The sequence below is a fragment of the Corvus hawaiiensis genome, chromosome Z (assembly GCF_020740725.1).
Source record: "Corvus hawaiiensis isolate bCorHaw1 chromosome Z, bCorHaw1.pri.cur, whole genome shotgun sequence".
NCBI lineage: Eukaryota > Metazoa > Chordata > Aves > Passeriformes > Corvidae > Corvus > Corvus hawaiiensis.
Genome location: NC_063255.1, coordinates 66,253,791 through 66,276,974, shown reverse-complemented (window position 1 = coordinate 66,276,974; position 23,184 = coordinate 66,253,791). Strand labels below are relative to the sequence as shown.

Below are 23,184 nucleotides of genomic sequence, written 5' to 3'. Positions count from 1 at the left end.
TCTTAGTAAAAACATAATTTATGCTCTATAGGTTCTAATCATACTAATCTAATCCATTATTCAGGAGATCTTGTAAATTTTAGCACAGGCACTTAGATAAAACATACTCGTGTATGGGGTTTTAAATAATGGAGACAGTCTCTACTGAAAATGCTGGCATTTAATAACTTTAAGAGACATTCAGAAGATATGCTACTGAGATCTAATCCTAAAATATCATTTTTGCTATTAGTAAGACACGATTCATGGTACCCATTCTAAGAAAGTATTTGCTCTACATTTGCACAGAACTTGGAAGAATACGTGCACTTCAAGAGAGTAAATGGAATCAGGTAATGGTTCTGAGCTCTTATTTTCCTAAAGCAATGTCACTTTTGGACTGAATCACTACATATATGAATGAGTGAAATATTAGCACTTTACTTTCTTCATAGAATGACACCTAACAATAATGTTCAAAATCACAGAGGAAATAACACTTAAAAACCTCTGCTATTCAAAACTAAATTTTACCTGAACATTGGCAAAATCAACACGGTTGAGATCATTGAGCATCTGGTTGATTTGAGAAGTATTTTGAAGCACAGCACGAGCTGCTTGAGCCAGGTGATTAAGAGATGTGTATCTTCGCAGAGTCTGGGCAAAGGCACTTACAGCGGCAACCTATGAAGAAATTTAGTATTTTTAAATATTGTACTCTATAGATTAACTCCACAGATTGAGTATTTACTTTCATTTTAACAGTTTATATTAATGAGTCCTCATATTTGAATTATACCATGTAGCAGATCAAATAATGTTATTTCCTCTCCCACTATCTGAAGCTTGATGCTAAACATGAAATTCAGCATTAAAGTGAAAATGCTGCTTCTTTTAGATGCTACTGCCCACTTGGTTTGCCACTTGCAAGAATAATACTTCAATAGTTTCATCTACCTTGGTTTGTATCATCCTCTGTGGAATATTGTTCATGGCATTTGAAAGCCAACCTTCAAGGCTTTTTGCAAAATTGCGAATGGCTTGGGTCAAGGCACCTATAGATTGGAGAATAAAAAGAGAATGAAAAGAAAGGAGTGCACCTGTTTTGAAATGTTTTGCATCCTCAGAACTCTTGTACTCAACTTTCAGGCCTGCTGCATTTACTTACTAGACAAATTTAGTCTGGGTTCAAAATGCCTCACTGAGATAAAGATTACACAAAAATTATTTTAGTTTTGGTTTAATAAGCATTTCTGACTTCTTCACCAGACAATCTTCCAAAGAAGTTTGTGACTTAGCAGTATTGTTTTGGGCACTCCTATAGGAGAACAACACTAAATTTCCATCACAAACTTCCACTTTCCATTTTACCTAAGCACCTCTTTTAAAAAGCAAAAGTCTGGGGAAAAATCCACTTATAGGAACACTGCAGTTTCCTCAAGTAAGTCCATAGTAATCTTAAACCATGTCATAGTGCTGCTTAAATCAGTTTTAAAGAACAAATTCCATTCACATGCAGTGCTTAAGGATGTCATCAATAAGCAAGATATAGGAGTGTTTCACTGACAGAAAGTGAAATTATTCAAATGACTGTGAAATCTGTGTGCATTTTGTTTCTTTTCTATACCATCCACAGAAATGCTGAGTGGCTAACAGAGACTTAGAGAGACACTGAAGAAGTTCCTACAGTATTCTGCATTACTAAATACAGAAGTTTTAATTTTTCAAAAGAGGAAGACAGGAAGTATTGTCCCAAGGAACTGTACCTGGAAAAAATAAAATCATGTCTTCTGAGTGATAAAAACCCAGCTTTCCCACACCTAACCCTTGCACATTGACATAACAATGCAACAGTGCAACACTCAAACTGCTGCAAAAAGTAGGAGACAAAAAGAAAAAACTACAGGTTTCTGAAGACTACCAGAGAATGAATGCAACTACAAAAGTGAAGAGGAAAAAACCTAAGGAAATAATACCTTTTTTTAAATAATACCTTTTTAAAATAAAGCTTTCTACCAGAAATGTAAATTTACTAAAAAAGAAATTGTATTCTTTGTGATATCTTTTTCACATGTCTTCAAACTTGCAGTCATAAGCAGTAGAACCCATACTGGCAATTTATATAACTCACCATGCATTTGGATGCTTAGCTGACCACAATTTGATCTTACAAAGTATCTGTGTTAGCTCAGCCCTGTTATCTTTTTTTTTTTTTTTTGTCCTTTAGGGTTTACTCATGAAGAACAAGCTTTTTTCCTCAACCCTGTCAATCCTCTAGCTCACTTGTGCTGCTTTGCAAATTATTTCTGTGCACTTACTAATTGACTATGTATTCACTCATCTTTTCTTACCTACAGGACAAGATGGAAGCAATAATGTAAATACTGTATGAATGGTACTTAGACATTTAAGAAGAATATTACTGCTTTTTCACCTCTAATGTTCTCATTACTCTTTTTTACCCAAGTATATATATTACAAAATTATTTGCATCACTGTAATGCTGATCTCCTTTAAAAATAAATATAGAAAAGCAGCTCAGGCCTTTCAAGAAAGACCTTTAACTAGTAAGAAAAGGGAACAAATAAAAGGAATTCTAAGTTCTGAAGAAATAAAATAGCTAAAGTAGCTGATCAGGCATCACTATTGTATAGAACAACCATGAATTTCTAATGAGCTTTGGAGATACATTAAATACAGATTTTTTCTCATATCCTTAAGTACACATCTAGCCACTACCAAAACCTTACGTACCTACATCCTTGAACTGTTAAGTTCATCTGAACCCTTTCAAAGGATCTTTGCATGATAAGCATGGTGCAAAGTAAATGGCCTAAATCATTAAGTGTTACTACTCATACACTACATAATGTGGCAATGGCAGTTAGTGAAAGTTTGATTTGAATAAGCACCTAAAAAGCTTGACTTCTGAACCAAAACCCCTCTGACTTGTACAAAACTGAGCTTTACAGCCTTTCCAGTACTCTAATTTTTTGCCTGTCTGGAATTGTATAATATGGTGTGGAAGTGTATTTTGCATAAATTCTCCACCAATCATGGAAACTAACTCAACACCAAATTTGTTACTGTCCATTCTGCCTCTTGTGAAGATGTAAGATGCCCATTCTAAAACATAATAGCTCTGGTCTATTGTCAAAGACACTACATAATGATGGGCTTTATTCCTGACTTCAATGGACAGCATTTTGCTTTTCTTAGGAAAAGGAATTTTGTTGTTTTATACACAGCAATTCTTCACTCATTCTGTGGGTGCTAAACATTTCAGCTGACAAATTTAATACAGAGGTTAAAAATAAAACCATTTTTTCCTCAACAGTCTTTTTTTTCTACTCCAGTAGTATGTATCAACAATATGACTTGTCTAAAAGAAAAAACACTGAAGATCTAGACAAAAAAACCCAAACTTGAAAAAATTATGCTTTCTTCAAGCCCCTTTCAAATTAGTATTTTTCCCTATTTTGAGCAGCAGCTGCTGCTCTCTTCCCATTTACTCAAGAAAAAAATCATAAACATGCCTTTAATGAAGCATTTACAGTCCCAGCTCCTCTACAGAGTCCAAACTTCCCTACAAATTGCTATTTTCCTACAGAGGATGATGAATTTGTCTGCTTCACCTAGCTGCATTTTTGTTATATTCAACCTTTAGCCATTATCTCAGTCTCTTGTAATGACTGGAGATGCTTTTATTCAAAAGCAGGAGTTAAAAAAATCACAAGATTTTAACCATTTAACAGTGAAGAAGAAACCTGGATGGCCCATCATTAAAGGAAAGCTGCTAAAAAAGGCCATTTAGTTAGCTGGTTCTAAAGGATAAAGTAAGAAAATATGTTAGCTGTCTTCCAAAGGTAGCTCAGTGAGTGCAATTCTGAGCAGAAAACCACTGGACTGTTCACAAAAAGGAGGCAGAAGTCTCTTAGGATGAATTTGTCCTGGGATTAGATGACGTGTTTGAATCCAACAGTCTGATGACCATCCCCAAAACAGGAATGTCAAACACAGTAGGTATCAATTATTCAAATATGATTGGTAATTCTAGAAAGAAAGAAATAGTGTGAAAAGGACATGTTGCCTCTAATTATTGATATTAATTGATTTTGCCCCATTCCTTGAAATCTTGTATTGGCAATGCCCAATGCATCTCATGAAGCAAGGCAGGAAGACACCATGAGCTGTATAGCTGTCATCTGAACACTCCTCTAGAGACTACCAGGCTTTGCAGGAAAAGCAACTGAAAAGGAGAGGTGCGGGTTTGATGAAAAACTGTGTCTGCACTACCTTTCTATTCAGAAATTAACTTGCTTTTGCAATTGAGAGTTTTCATTCAGCCTATTAAATGTTATAATTAAATTTGTGGGGGTTTTTATCACTGCCTAATTTTTTGTGATACGCTATATTACTCTAAAATCCTACCTAATGGTATTGTCATGAGAGAAGTAAAACATTAAATATAAACCAATGCAAAATAATTTACACAAGTAATAGCTGTCAATAATTACATGCATTTGAGAAAACATTTTTCCTTTATTTTCACATATAGATGCCCAAATGATGTCAATTGCTAACAAGCACTTACTCGTTCCTTAAAAAAAAAGGTAAAACGCACTCTGTAAATGGCAAACCTTCAGATTTTGTACATTTCCAGTTTCAATTTTTTTTTTTTTTTGCATTATACATAATTTGCTAAAACCTGATTTTATTCCACTGGCAAGCAAGAAGTCAATAAAACTTTTCTGCAAGGCACTACCACCAAATATTCTTATGAAGTGCTTATTACTGCTGGAGTCACCATACCAGAAGAGGTGTTCACAGCATGACAATATAGCTTTGTTACCTGCAAAACTACTTTTTGGATTAATATTTTTTAAAATATTTTTAAACTTTCTAAAGTGAATACTGGTTTTTTTTTCATGGGAAGGAGATAATATGTAGGAGGTATGAGGTTTTTAGTGGGTTGCTAACATGATTTCTTTATTATATTTAGGACAGTGTATGTGAGACAATAAATACTTCATGAAGGAGTTCAACTTTCTTCACATAAATTTGTTTTCTACCAAAGATAGCCATAAAAATACACTGCTAGAGCAATGACAGATTCTAGTAAAATTAAATTTGAAAAGAAATCTCTGCTCCTGGTTATGGTGGCATGACTGGACAATTACTCACTCTTTCATGTAGATGTATGACAGAAAAAACAGTAGATTGGAATAATAAATTGGACTAGGAATTCTTCACTGCCTTAACAGTCATTAGAATTTATTTCAGCAGTCAGGAACAAAGGACCAACACTTCAAACATGGAATCACAAAGACCATATTTCTTTTTCAGACTAATCAAAGATTAATATGTGATGTTTAAACAGAAAACTACTGAATTTAGTGGAAGGATTGACTGATACTAGTGCACAGGGCCACAGGACTTCTTTCCATCAGGTACCCTAGAGCCAGGGTAAGGGGCAAACATTTTTACCTGAAGATATAACAGATATAGAGAAAGAAGAAATTTTAATATGACACTGTATCTTAAAAACTAGATCTTCCAACTTTTAGAGTTCAAAGCATATGTCAATTCCCAGCACAACTCCTTACACAACAAAACTGAGGATAAATTATACACAGTTACTTGTGTAACTTTCAAACTTTTTTCTTAAGCTGTCCTGTGAGGCACAAGTACACCTCCACCATATACATGCTTGCAGAAAAATCGTTACAAATGTTTCAGGTGTTCAACTTACTAGGAATAGGTCTAAGGACGTCAGGAATGAGAATCTCCACCAAAGCCTGGTACATCACGTGGTCACAGTTACACATCCATTTCAGAATTGACTCATTCTTGCACAGAGTAATCAGCTTTGCTTTAGGAAGTCGACTTTCTATTTCACTCAGATTGCTGGTGTTAAAAAAACCCGTAGCAAATTAATAAACAATAATGCATTTATGGCACCTGGGGGCATGGTTTAGCAGTTAACATGGCAGTGGTAGGTTAACAGTTGAATTTAACTTTTCTGACCTAAAGTTTCTATGATTCCATGATTTACAGCAGGTAAAAACATGCAATGGGTGTTAAAATGTATTTTTTTATACAAGCATCATAGATGTCTCAGCTCTACCCAATACAACTTATTTACACATTGTCTCACACAGAAATGGATTTAAGAAATATCTCCATAATTCTCCTACAGCTCATAAGTAGTGCAGACATATGAATGATCCTTTTGGCTTAAAAGAAGTGGATAAAATATTGGTAAGTGTCACCTTCACCATATTTGTCCATGCAAAATACCCCAATGGATGACACAACTGTTTTTAGACTGCTCTTTGGCATAAACCCAGGCTATACAAAACTGCCAGACAACATAAATTTAACTTGGGAAATAATCATAGGAGAAAAAATTATTACTGTTAAGTTAAAACTAATATAATTTTTTTTATTTCACATTCGAATTATCACGAGACACATTAAGCAAAGAGAAACATTTACTGACCTTGGTTCATTAACAGGAGTGCCATCAGGTGGAGCAGAAGGAGAATAGCGCCAGAAAGTTTGCCACAATTTTTCTATCAGGCTGAATTGAAGATTAACAACAACATCCAGTATTGCCTGAAAAAATAAAACATGAGATCATATTGTCTTTTACCCAGCTTCCCTCCACTCCCAACGCCAATTAGATCTATAGCTTTTTTCCTTCATCATGTAGTGGAACCAAGGCAAACTGTAAATTCTCAAGTTATAAATGGTATCTGTTTTAATACCTTTGATATCCATAAATTTTCCAGCACCATAAACTGTTGTGCACAGAGACTTGCATAAGGCTTGCATGGAAGCCTCCAGGAACTAGTATGGCCTATGTAAACATATCAGAGGAATTTAAGCATAGAAAATATTTACTGCTACTGCAAATAAAAGAGTAAATCTGACATTTTACTCATTTTCATAATTCCTTGTAAGTTGGAACCACCTTCAAAAATAATTTTAAAAGACATATTGTTCAGTATCAAATGTGGTTTAAATGTCTCAATATCTCTTTGATATGAGAAAAAGTTACTGCTTTTAATGTGCTTTTAATCTAACCTGATTTACATTTCCTGTTGACTAAACCAAGTATCTGCATGCACTATCTAAAGTATAACATTCTGAAAAACATACATGTGACATTTCATTCTCAGTATCTATTACATATTATTCTTTTCCCCTGTAAAGGGGATCCTCCAGAAAACCCTTTTTGCTATCCTTTTCAATGAAATAAGTAAATATCCTGGGGCAAAGTCACATACCACAATCATGGCTGCAATATATTTGGCACTATTCTCTTGTACTGGCCTTCACTAAAAGTCATGAACTTTCAAAAATAAATGTTTTTTAGGAAATACCTCACAGTGCTCTCGATAAAGACTCTGTAGTGATTTGATGTCCTCAAAGGTAGTACCATCTGGCAGAGAAGATATTTCAACTTCTCCAAACTCTGGCAGTACTCGAGATGCATCTGTTGTCATGACAACATAATGAAAGAGGTGCCAGTTACAGTATGGTTAAGAAAAAAATTTAAGGATTATACGAAGAAATTAATTCCGAACGGTCATAATATTCAAAGCGGAATGTTATTTCATACCTGTTGTATGCCAAAATAGTAAATAAATTATTACTTTTAATACAAATAAGTACAAAATTATACTTGAATAGAATAAAATGCTATCATGTACATACTACACCTATACAGAGAAGCTAACACACACTTTTTCAGACTATTACAGGGTGCAAGGAACTATCTAAGTCAGTGCAGGAGAGACTAATCCCTGAATAATTTTTTTGTTGTTCAGCTGAAGAGTTTCTATGCAGCCAGGTGTGATGGGGCTTAATAAACTCATTATATGTTTTTACTTGACATTTACTAGACTTTCAAGTAGAGCCAATGTGTGCTTTTACTATTTGTCACAAATGTTTCTGTGAGACAAGCTGATTAAGATAAAAATGCTGGATGGAAACATACCTGGAAAAGAAGATTCAAAACATTTTAATGCTACCCTTATGCTACAAACGGTTTTAGTAACAGCAAAATTAGGCCAAAGGATTTGGTGGTTGAAAATCCCAACCAAATCAACCTACACTAATAGCACACTCTATCAGCACAGCCAAGGACTCTTTTTACATAAACAATTAACTAAATTACAGTTTGTTTCCATGACTGGAATACATGCTTAACTGGACCAACAAATCCACAATTTGGATATTTTCAAACATGACCTTTGGGATTTCAGTTGAAACTCTTCGTCTCTTTCCACTTACAACACTAGAACACCCTTTCAAAACAGCCCAGGGAGTGGCTAACCTGCCTAGTAGTGCAATGCCATCCTCCTACCCTGGCTTTTATGAAATAAAAATCAATGTAATGCACATGAAGGAAACAACTTTCATGGTAGGAATTTCAATATGCACACTTAATATAATTATGAAAAGCAAATTCATTTATGTAATATGAAGTATATCTCACCCTATTTTTACTTTTATACTTACATGATGCATATTAAATATTACATAAAGCTCACGTGTAATTTAAGTGCCTTTCTGTTCTTTTGTGAGTAAGGATTTTAAAGAGGGCACGATAACTTCAGAAGAAACTATTGCACTTGTGTGGCTTGATATTCAGAGTGATAACAAAGTTCCTCTTATTTATATAGCAGTATAAAACCTGCTTTCATACCTAGAAACTGTTGATGGTGTTGACTTTGGGCAATTACGGTTTGTTCAACAGATGTGCCTGTCTGTTGACCACTTCCTGTGAAGCCATCTGCAACTCCATCCACTTTCTGCATAGGCTTATACCTGCAAAAATATCAAGTACAAAATTATCCTTTCTGTTTACTTCTTCATAAATGGAACACAGAGTTTGGTTTTTCCATCTCAAAATAAAATTTTCAGGACAAGTGACAAAAGAATCTAGTGATTCTTACTTATTTTTGTAAATAACAGAAGAAACAACCACTAAGGAAAGCTAGGGTATTAACAATGCATTACAGAATTCACAAAGGTGGTATTCCAGCAGCACTCCCAAATTTCTGGTAGAATTTAGCTTAGTAACAGCATAATACAAAACCACCAAATTTATACCAAAAAGAATCAAATATATCCCTTTCCAAACAGCTTGACATAATTTTGTAATACAAAGATAATGTTTCATTACTTTAAGAAGAAACAACATTACTGTTTGAGGATAATGAAGACTTCAAAACAAGCACTTTGGGATACTGAAGTTATGCAAATAAAAAAGGTTCCCAAATTAAGAAAAGGAAAGAAGAAAAATGATGTGTGGCACACATTCTGTCTACAGCCTTTGCTGAGGAGGACTAGAAGTGTTTATCCAATTAGATGTGTCTAATAGAGATGGTAGAATTGGTATAACTACCAAGAAAAAAGTATATTGACTGCAATTTACCACTAATTTAAAAGACAAAAGAACCACTAGAAATATTAATAAGCTGACAAAAGAGCAACATTACCATCATTCTGAAAATTACAATATTCAGTCTTTTAGTTCTCTCTTAATCATGCTAAAACTTTCGAATATGTTGCAGTGGGGACCACACGAATACACTTGGATAACAATGATAAGAACACATACAGACACATATGAAACACTGAAGTTAAATACTAAGCCTCCTACAGCACAGTATTTTTCATGTAACAGCTACCTATTGAGCATAATGATACCTTGCAGTTCCCACCCCTCATCAACACCTTCACAGATTCTCACAGCAGAGCTTAGGATTGGTGTGAATTCAGCCTGAACAGGTGCATGCTGGTGCAGGTACATGTGTGCAAGTGCAAAACATGGGGCACAGGAGAAGTGGGCACTAACTGCACATGGTGCTGTATGTGTGATTTTGTTCTGATATAATCAAGGAACATACTGACATGAAGTTAAGAAAATGACACCAAACATACCTAGGTAAGGAAAATAAGGGAACTATATAAGACATATGGTGTTACTAACTAAAATAATAAAGCAAATAATACAAAAAGAAATATCCACTCCTAACAGTTATATAATGAAATTCTAAAATCACTTTGTCATTGTGAATCAAGAAGATAAGAGATATGACAATGTTTAGCTGACTGGCACCATTTTTCCAGAAATAATTCTAGTTAGACCATTGTGGAATATGTTTTGGTGCATGTAGGAACCCAGAGTGTCGAGATTATTTCTCTGCCTGTTCTTAAGGGTTTTTACCCCCCTGGACACCACTGTTTTAGCTTTAAACCTTGGAAAAAATTACCAACAGTCAGACAACAGCTAGAAAATACAGTGGTGTGAATTAGGTTATAGACTACTATGTAAGATTGCCACAGGGTGCAAAATTTAGAGGTTTTAGGCTTCTCTTTATAGTGTACAGATAAGAGTAAAAAAATATCAAAATGGAGGATTGTTGTTGTTCTCTAAACCTTCTTCTCCTTCTTCTACCACTCCATATTTTGCAGTAAAAGTAGTTTGGATTGATTGGATAGAAAATTCTGCAGTTCCTAGTCATGTTACTGAATAATTGGTAAGAAAGTAAAAATAATGTACATTTTTAGTAACTATTGGTTAAAATGTCTTTAAAAGGCTGTGTAAATCTTGATAAGCAGTCCTTCTCGCTCTCACTCCTGCTTTTCCTCCCTCCATGCTGTACCTGGGTCATGCTAGTGGCTCAAGTTTCTCTGATAAGACTTAATAAACAACTATCTAGAAGCATTGAAACTACAGAAGACATCTCGTTTTATCTTTTAAGCGCCTTGCAAGGACTCTCAGCAAATCCTCTCCCATCAGGAGAGACTCAATTTATGGCACGCTAAAGTGTCAGGTGCACATATGTAATTTTGAGTTCAAGTGAATGAAACCTCTAAGTGAATGAGATTGAGCTTGCTGGGAGATTTTGTAAATATCTATCTCCTTACTATATAATCCTGCCATGATTTTCGTAACAAGAATTTTCTACGTGACGTATTATGAGACATCTCATGCTCCTGTATTATGCTCAGCAAAAGATAGTTAAGACCATGTATCTTAGCATGAACTTCCATTTACTGCTGTAACTAATCTGTACTGTCTGGAAATGACAGTAGAATAATTTCAGATCAAAGTGATCTTTGCATTCGAAGTTAAAGTTTGAAGTTGTGTTTTCCATATCTCAGTTGTGTCCAAGGAGACAAAATATGCTTGGTACACTATACCAAACTGTTCATTTGACTGAACTTTTTTGGAGAGGAATAATTGCTCTAAAGGTGACTTGCTTGATATGCTGCTCTTCTAATCTATCAGTGGCATGAAATTATGCATCTAATGTATTTTACTTTAAGGTAATATGGGAGGCTAGCGACACCACTCAAATAAAAATCAATTTCAAAGAAATTTACTCATTTCCATCTTTTTCACCTAAAATTTTCTGTTTAACATAGTTTTTAATATGCATATTCAGACATTCTTTCACCACCAGTACAGTCCCGTGCCACTGCTTTCAACTACTTCTGAGCTTTCACAGGTTTGTCAGGAATAACAGATACTAAGGGAACATACTTACACGTACTTAGAGGCAAACCATTGTGTTCACATTAATTCTTCACAGGGAGATGAAATAAGTATCAAGCAACTTAATAGTACGTTCTCTGATAAGAAGTGTGTACATGAAACAATACAGCAATGAAAAGAAATAGGAATATTTGAAATTAAAGCTCTTAATTTCAATTTTAGCTGCTTTTATTCAGCTTGTGAGACAAGAATTCAATATAGTTAAGAGTCTGTTCATATTACAGGTAATTCTATTATTATTTATTTTTTGCAAATTTCTAGGTAAATATTCTTCCACATTGTACCTAATGTCATTGACATCAACTGCACATATCCAGCACATTTTATTTTCACAGCAGAAAAGCTGAACTAGAATTTCAACTTGTCCATATAAGGAAAAGTAAGACTTGATGAACTAGAACTATTAGCACGTAGTTATGTTTCACACTTTACCTCTGTTTCTGCTGCATGGGCTGTTGTCTCATGGCCATATATTGCATGTCCTCTTGTAGTCGATTAAGAGGAGAGTCTGGCTTGACACGAATCCCATAGTAATGATATTTGGAGTTCCCCCTTTATGAAAAAGCAAGAATTAAAAGAGCAGTAACAGTAGTTTTACATATTTACATTACATTTACTTTACAATTTACATTGACTGGAAAATAATACACCCAAATCAGGTCTGGCTCTCCCATCATACTGGTTTTACATGAGTGTCATTTTACTACCTTTGAGAAATTAATTCACTCTCTTAAACAAATACTATCAGCATATTAACTTGCACTTCACTTGAGTAAGAAAAATAAAATGGAAATAAATACAACTTATCTAGTTATAGGCAAACAGCATTATTAGTGATTTCCAAATGGCAAGCTATAATTTATTTGTAATGATAAAAATCTGAAGTATAGTTACCAACACATAAACACATAAACTGTCAAAAGCAGAAGAAATAAAACCATAATATAATTTTGAAAAAATATAAAACTGTTCAACATGACGAAATAGAACTGACAGAAAAACACTGTAATATTTAAATGCAGGTCTTATGTATTATTTTGCCTAGCAGACAAGTTTCTTATGCATAATTATTACCTTTATTTTTTATTATAATTCAGGATTTCAATTGCACAAACCTAGTTCCCAGTCTTCTAGTCCGTAGTCCCATGAAGATTGACCGTATGAGTTTTCCAAAGGAGGCAGCATTGACTGGATCCAACTTGTGCTCCTGACAATGTCGCAAGTAATGGTTGTAAAGGGTACTTCTTGGAAGGCTCACTCCTTCTGCAGTTTCATAGTTGTCTAAAAGCCACTGAAGCTGTATCACATACAAAACAGAAAAAAACCCCTGTTATATACTTTATTAAAAATATTGTAGCCATACAGCATTAACATCTGACAGTTGGAACCACTCCTCAGGTCTATTGAAAAATTACATCCTTCCTCAGAGAGTCTTTAAACGTTAGTTATACAAAAATGCTTTAGTATCTTCAGAATTACCAGGAAATAGCAAAACTCATTGAACTTGTGACCTCAGGAAAGTGTCCTTTTCATAAAATATTTTTGATTCAGTATCACACATCAGTACGTGATAAAGGTATCTAAGCTTTGGAGACAAATTGTTAGTATCACAAAGAAATAAAGTAATTATGAATGTAATACACATAAATTGCAGAAAACAAACTCCTTGGACAAAATAGTTAATGCGTTTGTAAACCTGGAATATTACACTGTTTCTCTTTGCCTGTTATTAAAAAACATTAAGATACACATAAGAAAAAAGCTACTGCGTGACATTGGAAAATAACTGGTACATCTATAAATCATTACAGATACAAACCCTTTCAGCTGTAGCCTGCTTGACTTTGACTTCCAGAAGGAACAGAATGAGTTTCTTGGAAAAATAGTAACCCTTTCATGTAATGTGGTAGATAATTAGAAACATGCAAGAAGAGGCTTTATGTAACATCACTGGATGTTCTAAGTAGAGCACACTCATGAAACACCTCTAGCTGTTGCTAATATCCAGAAAAAGTAAAAGGGACAATTTAATAGTCCTAAATTTAATATCACAGGAAAATGACAAAATAGATCAAAACTAATATAGTCTGAGAATACATTAAAATTTGGTTGGTTTAGTTTTTTTTATAAGTCAACATTTTCCTTATTTTTCTCAGTACTTGTCATGGAACCCTAGAATTTTCTAAGCTCTAGAAAAATACAGATGAAAGATGAAAATGCTTCCAAGACATAACATTTTTAGCTTCTTTTGCAGGTAATTTTGCATTTCAAATAAACAAAATGAAAAAGTACAGTTAATCATCACTTATCATATCATTATTTTATATGTACTAACATTCACAAGTGCTTCCAAACTGAGCATCTGTCGTTTTGAAATAAAGCTGAAGAAAAGGTATAATTGCAAACATTTGATTTTTATGTGAATGTATTAAACTAATTTCACTAGTGACCTGACCTAAGCCTGTCTTGGCTTACAAACAGAGGTAATTATAATTTTCAACGGCTGCAATCTATCCATATTGAAAATCTGTTATTACATCTGTATTTTTACTAATACATTTATATAACATTTGTCATATATTATTATATCTAGAATTGAATCACAACAATACAGAATGTGAAGTACTTCTGCTTTCACCAAAAGGAAAAACTCTGTCAATCCCAAAAGACTGACAAACAAAAAATAATTATTTTGTAATTAAGTTCTGTATGTAGCATTAAAGATATTTTCCTCCAGATGGTTTCTAATCTATTATTAATCACTTCAAGTGCACTTCATTAATTATATGAATTTCTAACAGATGTTATTTCAAACATAACTTGCATTATTCAACACACAAAAAAACCAAATCGAAAGTTAAGTGCAATATAAGAATTTTTGCTCTTGGAAGGAGTTACTTAGTAGCAAGGGCTTGAAATCCTTACTTGATAGGTTATAGCCTGGAAGAAAAAATGCAGTTAATTCATGATTTTAAGAGAAAATTGAATGCAAACATTTTTGTAAGCAACTTTTTAAAGAACCCAAACATTTTTCTACCCAGCTGAAATACAACTCTAAAACTATTCAGGTTTGAGTCCTGGCTTATAAATTTGTAGTACTGACCATAATGTATTGGTAAGACGGGGAAAGGTATGAAATATTTACAGAGCCAGATCTGTTAAATTGAGTATGACTTCAATTAAGCTGCAAAGTTCATAAAGCAGTCAACTATCAATTAATTAAGTTGATCTCATGCAGAAATACATCAAGAAACAAAAGAAAACAGAGGAGAAATTACAAACTCTTTAAAATGAGAACGCATGTATTTAGGAAAAAAAAAATCCTACAAAACCTCATTGAGGTATCAAAGGGTGAAAATTTAAATCCCAAACTAAAATTTTCCCACAAATTAATTTATCATCTGCAAAGTGTATGCTAACTAAAAACACAATTTCGAATTCTATTTTAAAATCCACTATTATTTTAATAAAGGCCAAACCAAATCATTAGAAGGCAAAGTCAAGAAAAGTAAAGAGACAAAGACTACATCCACACCTGAACTTCCTCCATACTGTCCTTGAGTTTAAAGACAATAAGCATTGCTTTAAAAACAGGCAAAACATCCAGTAGGCTTGATCTATGTTTTAAATTTCTTTCAAAATGACCAAAACTAGGAAAGATTTATTGCCACAAAAATTTGTACAAGGGTTGTCAAAGGTCAAAGATATATCTCTAACACAATACTTTTCACAAAGTATTCACAGTCAAGAAAGAAATACTGTAAGCCTTAACAGCTGGAAAGACTGTGATCTTCTGTGCAAATCTCGTTATTAGGAAGACACTGTGAATAGTGCCTAGAACAAGGAACGAGTGAAACACAGTTTACCGAGGCACTCCAGCTTATCTTGTAATCTTTCTTGGTTTTATACCAAGACTATGGACTTCCTAAGAGGTTTAAGCAGAAACTTCTAGTGTTCTAAGTCTTTCCACAGATTTCTAAAGCCAAAAAAAGTTACAGTCTGTTAAAAATTACATTTAAACAATGATTTTGATATTATCGGTCTAATACTATCTATTATTATTTAAATGGTAGTTTTGATACTGTCTTATCTTCAAAGTAATTATTTTATAAACACACAAGGTGGAATCTAAATGTCCTCCTGTATATAATTTTCTGTAACTTTTTATATTACAGCTTTCCTCTTCCAATTTCAGATCTTTTTAAGAAAAAAAAAGCTTGCCTAAATTCTCCACAAAACACTTTTCATTTTAACTTTGACAAAACCAAACCCTACAGGAAAAAAAATCCAAAATCCAAACCCAAATCTTCTAAAGCATACACTTTTAATTTGATTTCCAAAAGACAATCTCTACCATCATATTCTACATTCAGACTGCAAACTAAATTTCAATTTCTTCTGTAAAGCAATAAAGGAATTTGAATTTATATCGTAAGTAAAGCTGAGAAGGAAAAAAAAAGTAAGATGAATACAAACCAATCAACATGGCAAAAATACAAAATGCAAAACCATAAATATCAACAGAAAACATTTCAGAAAAGACTAACAACTTACAAAGTAATAATATTACCTATATAATAAGTTTAAAATTATCTTGGGCTTTTTCCCTTATTTTAAAGTTACATATAGTGAACTTATCACTATATTTGGAGATCATGTTTTTGCTGAAATATCTTTTAGCTTTGTTTATGAAAAGTTCTTAACTGTAAGACTTGCAGGGTAAGAACAAAGTAAACGGCAGATGAATAAGACATTTCTGTGCACTTCAAATTAAGACAATACTTTCAATTTCTACCAGGCCATTGTAAGGATCCTTAGGATTCTTAAATAAGTAATTTCAAAATAAACACTCTAGTCAGAAAAAATGAAGAAACACCTAGGAATAACCTAAGTATATTATCTAGGTGTGCTCTTTGTTTCTTCTCCTCCTCTTCACACGCCCCAGAATTAGTAAATGGTACACACTTCTTATGATGTAGACAACTTTGTTTAAAATGTCAAAAGCCAGCTAATTTAGAATTAATTGAACCTTAGCTTGACATTTACACTGTAACCCGCAAAACAGTCAAATGTGTTAACTTGTTCTAACACAGGTGTAGAGCATAGGAAACAGGTAACACTCTGCAATATACCATAAAGACATTTAATCTGACAAAATAAAGCCATGGGAGGTGTAGTAGAAGATTACAAGCAACTAAGATGGGAAGATTAAGAGCAAAAAGTAATAATAAAATAAAACAAACATTTAGAGGCAGGCTAAGCATGCAGAACAAGCAAGAGAGAGTGTATGTGAAGAAGAGACAACTTACATGGCTGTTGAGAAGAGAGCTTCTGTGAGTGGACAGACCATCAGACTTTTGCAGTGTCTCAATCGCCATTTCAATCTGATAATAGATGTCATTAAAAAAAGGACTCAAGATGGGATAGTAAAAAAGCCTGATCAGAGAAGTTTTGACAGATTCCTTATAGATCAACAGAAATGCCTGCTTTATTCCTGGCTAGGGCATATATTTTATTAAAAGGCCTCATTCTAGAGTCCCAGTGAACACAAGCCTCCTCAATGAGGTCAGAAAGTCATTTTGCTTGTATGTATACTGCAGGATCACAGCCTCAAAGTTCATTTTACCTTCCAAGATGCTCAGAATGAGCTCAAAGGAGTAGAATTACTGGTGAGCTGCATTGAAATAAAAATAACCCAGACTGAACAAAAATATAATCACTAAAGTAAAAAAAAAGTTAAATAAAAAAATCCCTACATGATTTTGAGAAAGGCCTCCATATGTTTTCCCTTCAACTAGATCAGGAAGAGACATGCAGAGCTTGCAATAAGAATTGAATTAGAAACAAAACTTTAACTATCTGAAATCACAGATTCAAGTCCCAAACCAAAGTAATTCAATAGGTTTTTACACCATTAGCTTCACTGGCAATAGGTTTTACACCACTATTAGTTTCACTGGGACAGGACATCAACCCTTACTGCTGCCAGCACCCTTTGAAGATCCCCAGCTGTCAAAGTAAATGGAAAGTCAGGAGTTACACAGACTGCAGGATCCAGCCTTTGGAAAAGCAGATTTGTTCACAATAATTTTGCTTTTAAAAAGGAAAAGAAAACACAGTATTACTAAAATACAAAGTAGAATTTTTTCAAATGCAAAGGTATGATTACTCTCACATCCATTTTCTTTCTTTTATTTTTTAATAACAATGGATATTTTGATTTTGATCAGTTTGGTAACAACAATATTAAAGAAAAAACCTAAGTGTAATTTATCTCGGGGGCCAGAAGAGCAAAAACCAACAATGAAAATGACAGAGACAATGGAATGCACAGTAAGAAAAGGCACACAATTATTAGCTACAATGAATGGCCAAAATGAAAGCAATGGAAACCACCACTTACACTTTTTAAAAACACTTGTAATTATCTCTGTAAACATTTTTAATGAGCCCTCTCTATCCTACTTCAAATATCACAGTACTAATCATAATTTTAGTGACATAATTTATCAATTTTGGCTGAATTTACTCTCTGTATAATAGAAACTGAAAATTACTACAGCTGATATTTGAATTTACCTGTAAAATTAGTTTCTCCTTTTTTTCCAGGGCAATTGACAAGTATTTTAATGTATCTGCTGTGAGGAGTAATTTCTTTTAACTGTGTAATATTAGCTTTTCAAGTCTTTAAAAAAAGGTAAATTATTAACTATACACAATTCTTACGTAAGGAAACATTCTTGCTTGGCAATAATATTTTTCTTTTAACAGCGTGACTTCTTCACCAACTTGCTTCAGTGGCAAATACTATGAGGTCAAAGTATTCAGTCACACAGCAAATTTTAAAAGCATGCTGCAAGATAAAAACTACAAGCTGAAAAGATCATCATATGGTCAGTTTACTATATATTGTTGCCAGAGAGTTTCTCTTCCTAACAAAATGCTACAATCAAACAATGAAGACTGTACCAACATTTAAATCCTGTATCTGACTGTTACGTCACATGTACCACAGTGTTTTATCCACAGCAGTACTGTACACTGGGGTTACAACACCTTCTGCTCATTCCCACTACTGCCCTACTTTCATTTTGTTGCTGCAACTTGTGGCCTTCTTTGTTCAGAGAACCAGTATGTTAAAAAGAAGTCATTTCACTTAAAAAGAAAAGTGGCATTACAGATGACGCTCATTCCTCACTGCCATATTGATTCCATGACTTTTGGTGCTAACTGTTGGGCTTTTTGTCATTTGGGGTTTTTTTGTTGCTGGAGTTTCTTTTAGTAGATTTCATCAGTATGACCACTGAAGGCAAAAATCTGTATTCACTTTTACTGCATAACACAAGCCAAGCGACATTGGTTACCACTAAAACATGTTATTTATCACACTCAAAAATGGGATCTATATTTAAAATGAGTCTCCACCATATTCTACTAGGACAAGCTTAAAGAGAAATGGCTTTCACTACTAATTATTTTCTTCACCATTTTTAGACTTCATTTTGATAAAATGAACTTTCACCTTTATCTGACAGATGTCTCTACAATGCCAGAAACCCTCTTTGCATGTAGGTTATGAAATTACTTCTTAACTATTTCTAAGCATAAAATACGATTGATTTGAAGACAGATTTTCTAGACACGAAATGATTCACTTGCCCTTTCTGAAAACTTATGGCTACTTCTTGTTTCACTCTATTGGTACCCTGCAGGGCTCAATTCTAGGGCCAGTTGTGTTTGTATTTTTACCAATGATCTGCATATAGGAGTTGAATTCACCATTAGTAAGTTCGCTGATAATATCAAACTGGAAGGTGCTGTTGACTCTCTTGAGGGACAAGGGTCCTTGCAGAGAGAGGGATCTGGATACAGTGGAGCACTGGGCCATCACCAGTGACATGCAAATGACAAGTCAAAAAGCCAGATTCTGCACCTGGGATAGAGAAATGCCAGACACGAGGCTAAACTGGGAGAGGGGCAGCTCTGGGGCTGCAGAGAGGGCTCTGGGGGTGCTGGCTGGCAGCAGGCTCCGCGGCAGCCAGCAGCGTGCCCTGGCAGCCAGGAGGGCAGCAAACCCATCCTGGGTGCACCAAACTCGGCGTCACCGGCCGTCCAAAGAGGTGACCGGCCCTCCGTGCCCAGCGCTGGGGCAGGGCCTCCCCCTGAGTGCTGGCTGCAGGTCTGGGCTCCACCATTTCAGAATGATGGGAAGGTCCTTGAAGGTGTCTGCAGAAGGCAAGACAGATGGTGGAAGGACTGGACACTGTGAGGAGCTGCTAAAGGCTTTGGGCTTGTCTAGGTTGGAGAAAAGGAGGCTGAGGGGCAACGTCCTTGCTCTCTACAGCTTCCTGAGGAGGAGAAGTGGAGAGGGAGGTGCTGATCTCTCCTCCCTGGGATCCAGTGATAGATGTGTGGCAATGGCTCAAAGCTGTGCCAGGGGAGGTTTGGATTCACCATCAGGAAGCATTTCTTTATAGAGAGCCTGGTCAAGCCTGATGATACTCTGAGCCTGTCAGTGTGTAAGGGGCATCTGTACAGTGCCCCCAACCTGCTTTACCTTTGGGTCAGTCCTGAAGTGCTCAGGCAGCTGGGCTAAACGATTCTTGTAGGTCCCCCACAGCTGAAATATTTTATTTTCTTCTACTCTCTTATTCCAAGCTTTTGGGTTTTCAAGAGGTTTTATGTGACACAGAGTACCACATGTACAGGAAATAGAAGCTACCCAAGTAAAAAGTTCCTTATGTGAAGGATCTGTTCTTTCAAGCTTTGAAGTTCTAAGTTCTGGCCAGGGACTTTTATTTAGGCTCTAGAAAAACTGAACATTACATCTCTATTCAGAACAGCACTTAAGCACAAACACAGAATAACTACACAGGTAATACAGTGTGTATTATTATGATATTTTGTGGAAAGATGAAAGTAATTTTAACATTTAAAATTATATTCTGTGTAAACACAAAAGGAAGACTGATACCCAGGCATTTTTAACAATAAGCAGTGAGATATTCCAGGCATAACTTACTACATATATATCTGATAAGTTAAATAACAAGAATTTCACTTATCTGAATATGTGCTCAGTCATACTTCCCCCATTTTTCTCTTAATAAGGCTAAGACATTAATTTAAAAGTTCTGATAACTGAAATGTACATTATCGCTTCCACTGCAATTCCAACTAAACCATGTTAAATGTTACACTACATGTAGGAACGCTAATCAGTTTGCACAGTTACAAACATGGGCAGTCACTAAATTAAGAGCATTACAGATGAGAAAACTATGATTGTGAATTTTTTCAATTTACTTTGTTTGACAGATAAAATACTGCCTTATACTCTGACATAATCATTAAGGAACAAGGATATTCTCCTGGGGTCAAAAAATTCAGAAGTTTGAGCCCAGTATATGCATCTATAATGTAATCCTTACATGATCTATTGATTTGGAAGTTATTGACTGTTTTTCCTAGGTTATATCTTAGTACTCATTAACATGTTACTAGATAAACAAATTATACCTAATAGTCTAAGATGCATATAGCACAGACATAGCAAACACCTATCCCAAACCCACTTCAAAAAAAACTCCCTTCCTCTTAGGAAGAAGAAAGAAATAGTGCTTTTCCATATGATTCAATTAACCATTTCCACGACCAACTAACAATTTAACACTTAGTACAAAATATTTATAGTAAGTTGCTCTGAGGAGGTCAGGACAAAAAAAAAGAAAACAATTTGCAGAAATTGAAGTCCTGGTATAGTGATTATCTGGGTATCCTACAATTAATTTTCTTCATCTGTTTGCATTTGCAAACCGCCCTCCACCAGCGGCAGGGAAGGCAGGTGGTATCTTAGAATTCAATATATTGTTGCAACATGATGAAAAAAGATAGCTCCTGTCTCTTTTTCCACAGGCACCTCTCATTCACAATGCCCTTTATCCACTTCCAAAGGTTCACCCTTTTAGGCTTTAAAGGAAGTGAAATTCTAAAGCAGCTATCATCACAATGCTCCATTATGAAGGAATTACTAATTCATCGTATGTATGCAAGAAAGACTGATTTGGTACAGCTAGCTAAGTCCTGGGTACTTGTGGCAATTGTGCCTACCTAAATAAGGCAGAACTAATCTGAAAATACAGGATAAATGGACACAGGGCTTTTGAAAATGTGACACTTTCACCCTTTTAGGACGCCACAAACATGCATGATTTATGGCGCCTTTCAGTTCTATTTCAGAACAGAGTATTCATGTATGTCATACTGTTTTCTGAAACCTGTTCCAGAGAGTTGTGTTAGGCAGACAAGCTTCCCCAAGAAAGAGAAGCTTGAAAATGAAATTGTATTGACCACATGAGGAGAACTCCAATCCAGCCCACACAGATGGGAGACTTAAATCTAAAAGATTTGCATTCCTGTCAATAGAAAAAGCTGTAGCGACACCTACAAACAGGTTCTATGAAATTTTGCTCAACATATTGAAACAATACTATGAAGACAGACAGAAAGATACTTCCTTAAGTCTGTGGAATGAGAGAAATGTAAATATGCAGAAAAAGAAGAGCAAAAAAAAGATGTAAAATAAGTGCAGTATTTTACATAAAACTGACCTTAAAAGAATGCTGATAAACCTTAGAAACTTAGAAAAATATATGCTTTTTTTTTTCCTAAAAAAACCCCTTATTAATTGTAAATATGAAACTCTAATATACATAACAGATGCTGGTCCAAACACCTGCTGCAAATGCACACCCACCAGTAGTCTGTAGGTACATAAGGCCTGCATACTGACTAATGAATACAGCATGCTCTCTAGTGATTACAAAAGAATATATAGAGTCATTTGGGAGAAAAAGCACACCTAGCAGTCATAGACTGGAGAAATAAAAAATGCCTGGAGTTAAGTCAGATTACCTTTTCCTTCCCAAATTTTCAATTGAAACACTGCTGCCCACGTCCCAAGGGACCTTGACTCATTTGAGATGGGCTGATGCAAACCTCACGGTTGGGTGAAGTGTGTGAGAGTAGCCCTGCAGAGAAAACTTTGGGGGTGATGGTTGATGAAAATTCAATATGAGCTGGCAATGTGCACTGGCAGCCCAGAAAGCCAAAGGTGTCCTGCATCCAAAGCAGCGTAGGCAGCAGGGCCAGGGAGGGGATTCTGTCCCTCTGCTCTGCTCTGGTGAGATCCCACCTGCAGTGCTGCATCCAGCTCTGGGGTCCCAACACAGGAGGAACATGGAGCAAGTCCAGAGAAGGGCATGAGGTTGATAAAAGGACTGGAGCACCTGCCCTACAAAGACAGGCTCAGAAAGCTGGGTCTGTTCTGCCTGGAGAAGGTTGCATGGAGACCTCACAGCAACTTTCCAGTATCTGAAGGGGGCCTGCAGGGAAGGTGGAGAGGGACTCTTGCAGGAACTGCAGTGATAGGGCAATGGGTACAAATGGGTACAGTAATGGGTACAAACTGAAAGGGGAGAAATATAGGTTGGATATTAGGAAGAAATTCTTTACTGTGAAGGTACTTAGATACTGGAACAGACTGCCCAGAGAGGTTGTGGATTCCCCATCCCTGGGGGTGTTCAAGGCCAAGTTGGATAAGGCCTTGAGCAATCTGGTCTAGTGGA

General features: G+C 35.2%; 1 protein-coding gene across 4 annotated transcripts in view; it reads right to left on the bottom strand.

Annotated features, from left to right (window-relative positions):
* Window positions 1-23,184, bottom strand: part of RFX3 (regulatory factor X3) — a 114,619-nt gene that overhangs the window by 12,202 nt on the left and 79,233 nt on the right. For 3 of the 4 annotated variants that reach the window (XM_048291153.1, XM_048291151.1, XM_048291150.1), the window contains exons 5-13: window positions 16,867-16,941; window positions 12,673-12,854; window positions 11,990-12,109; window positions 8,696-8,817; window positions 7,368-7,480; window positions 6,482-6,597; window positions 5,732-5,886; window positions 937-1,034; window positions 514-663 (exon numbers count right to left, since the gene is read on the bottom strand). In XM_048291153.1, coding sequence (XP_048147110.1) covers window positions 514-663; window positions 937-1,034; window positions 5,732-5,886; window positions 6,482-6,597; window positions 7,368-7,480; window positions 8,696-8,817; window positions 11,990-12,109; window positions 12,673-12,854; window positions 16,867-16,941 — 1,131 coding nt within the window. The remainder of the gene's footprint in view (window positions 1-513; window positions 664-936; window positions 1,035-5,731; window positions 5,887-6,481; window positions 6,598-7,367; window positions 7,481-8,695; window positions 8,818-11,989; window positions 12,110-12,672; window positions 12,855-16,866; window positions 16,942-23,184) is intronic. The other variant, XM_048291152.1, reaches the window with a different exon arrangement.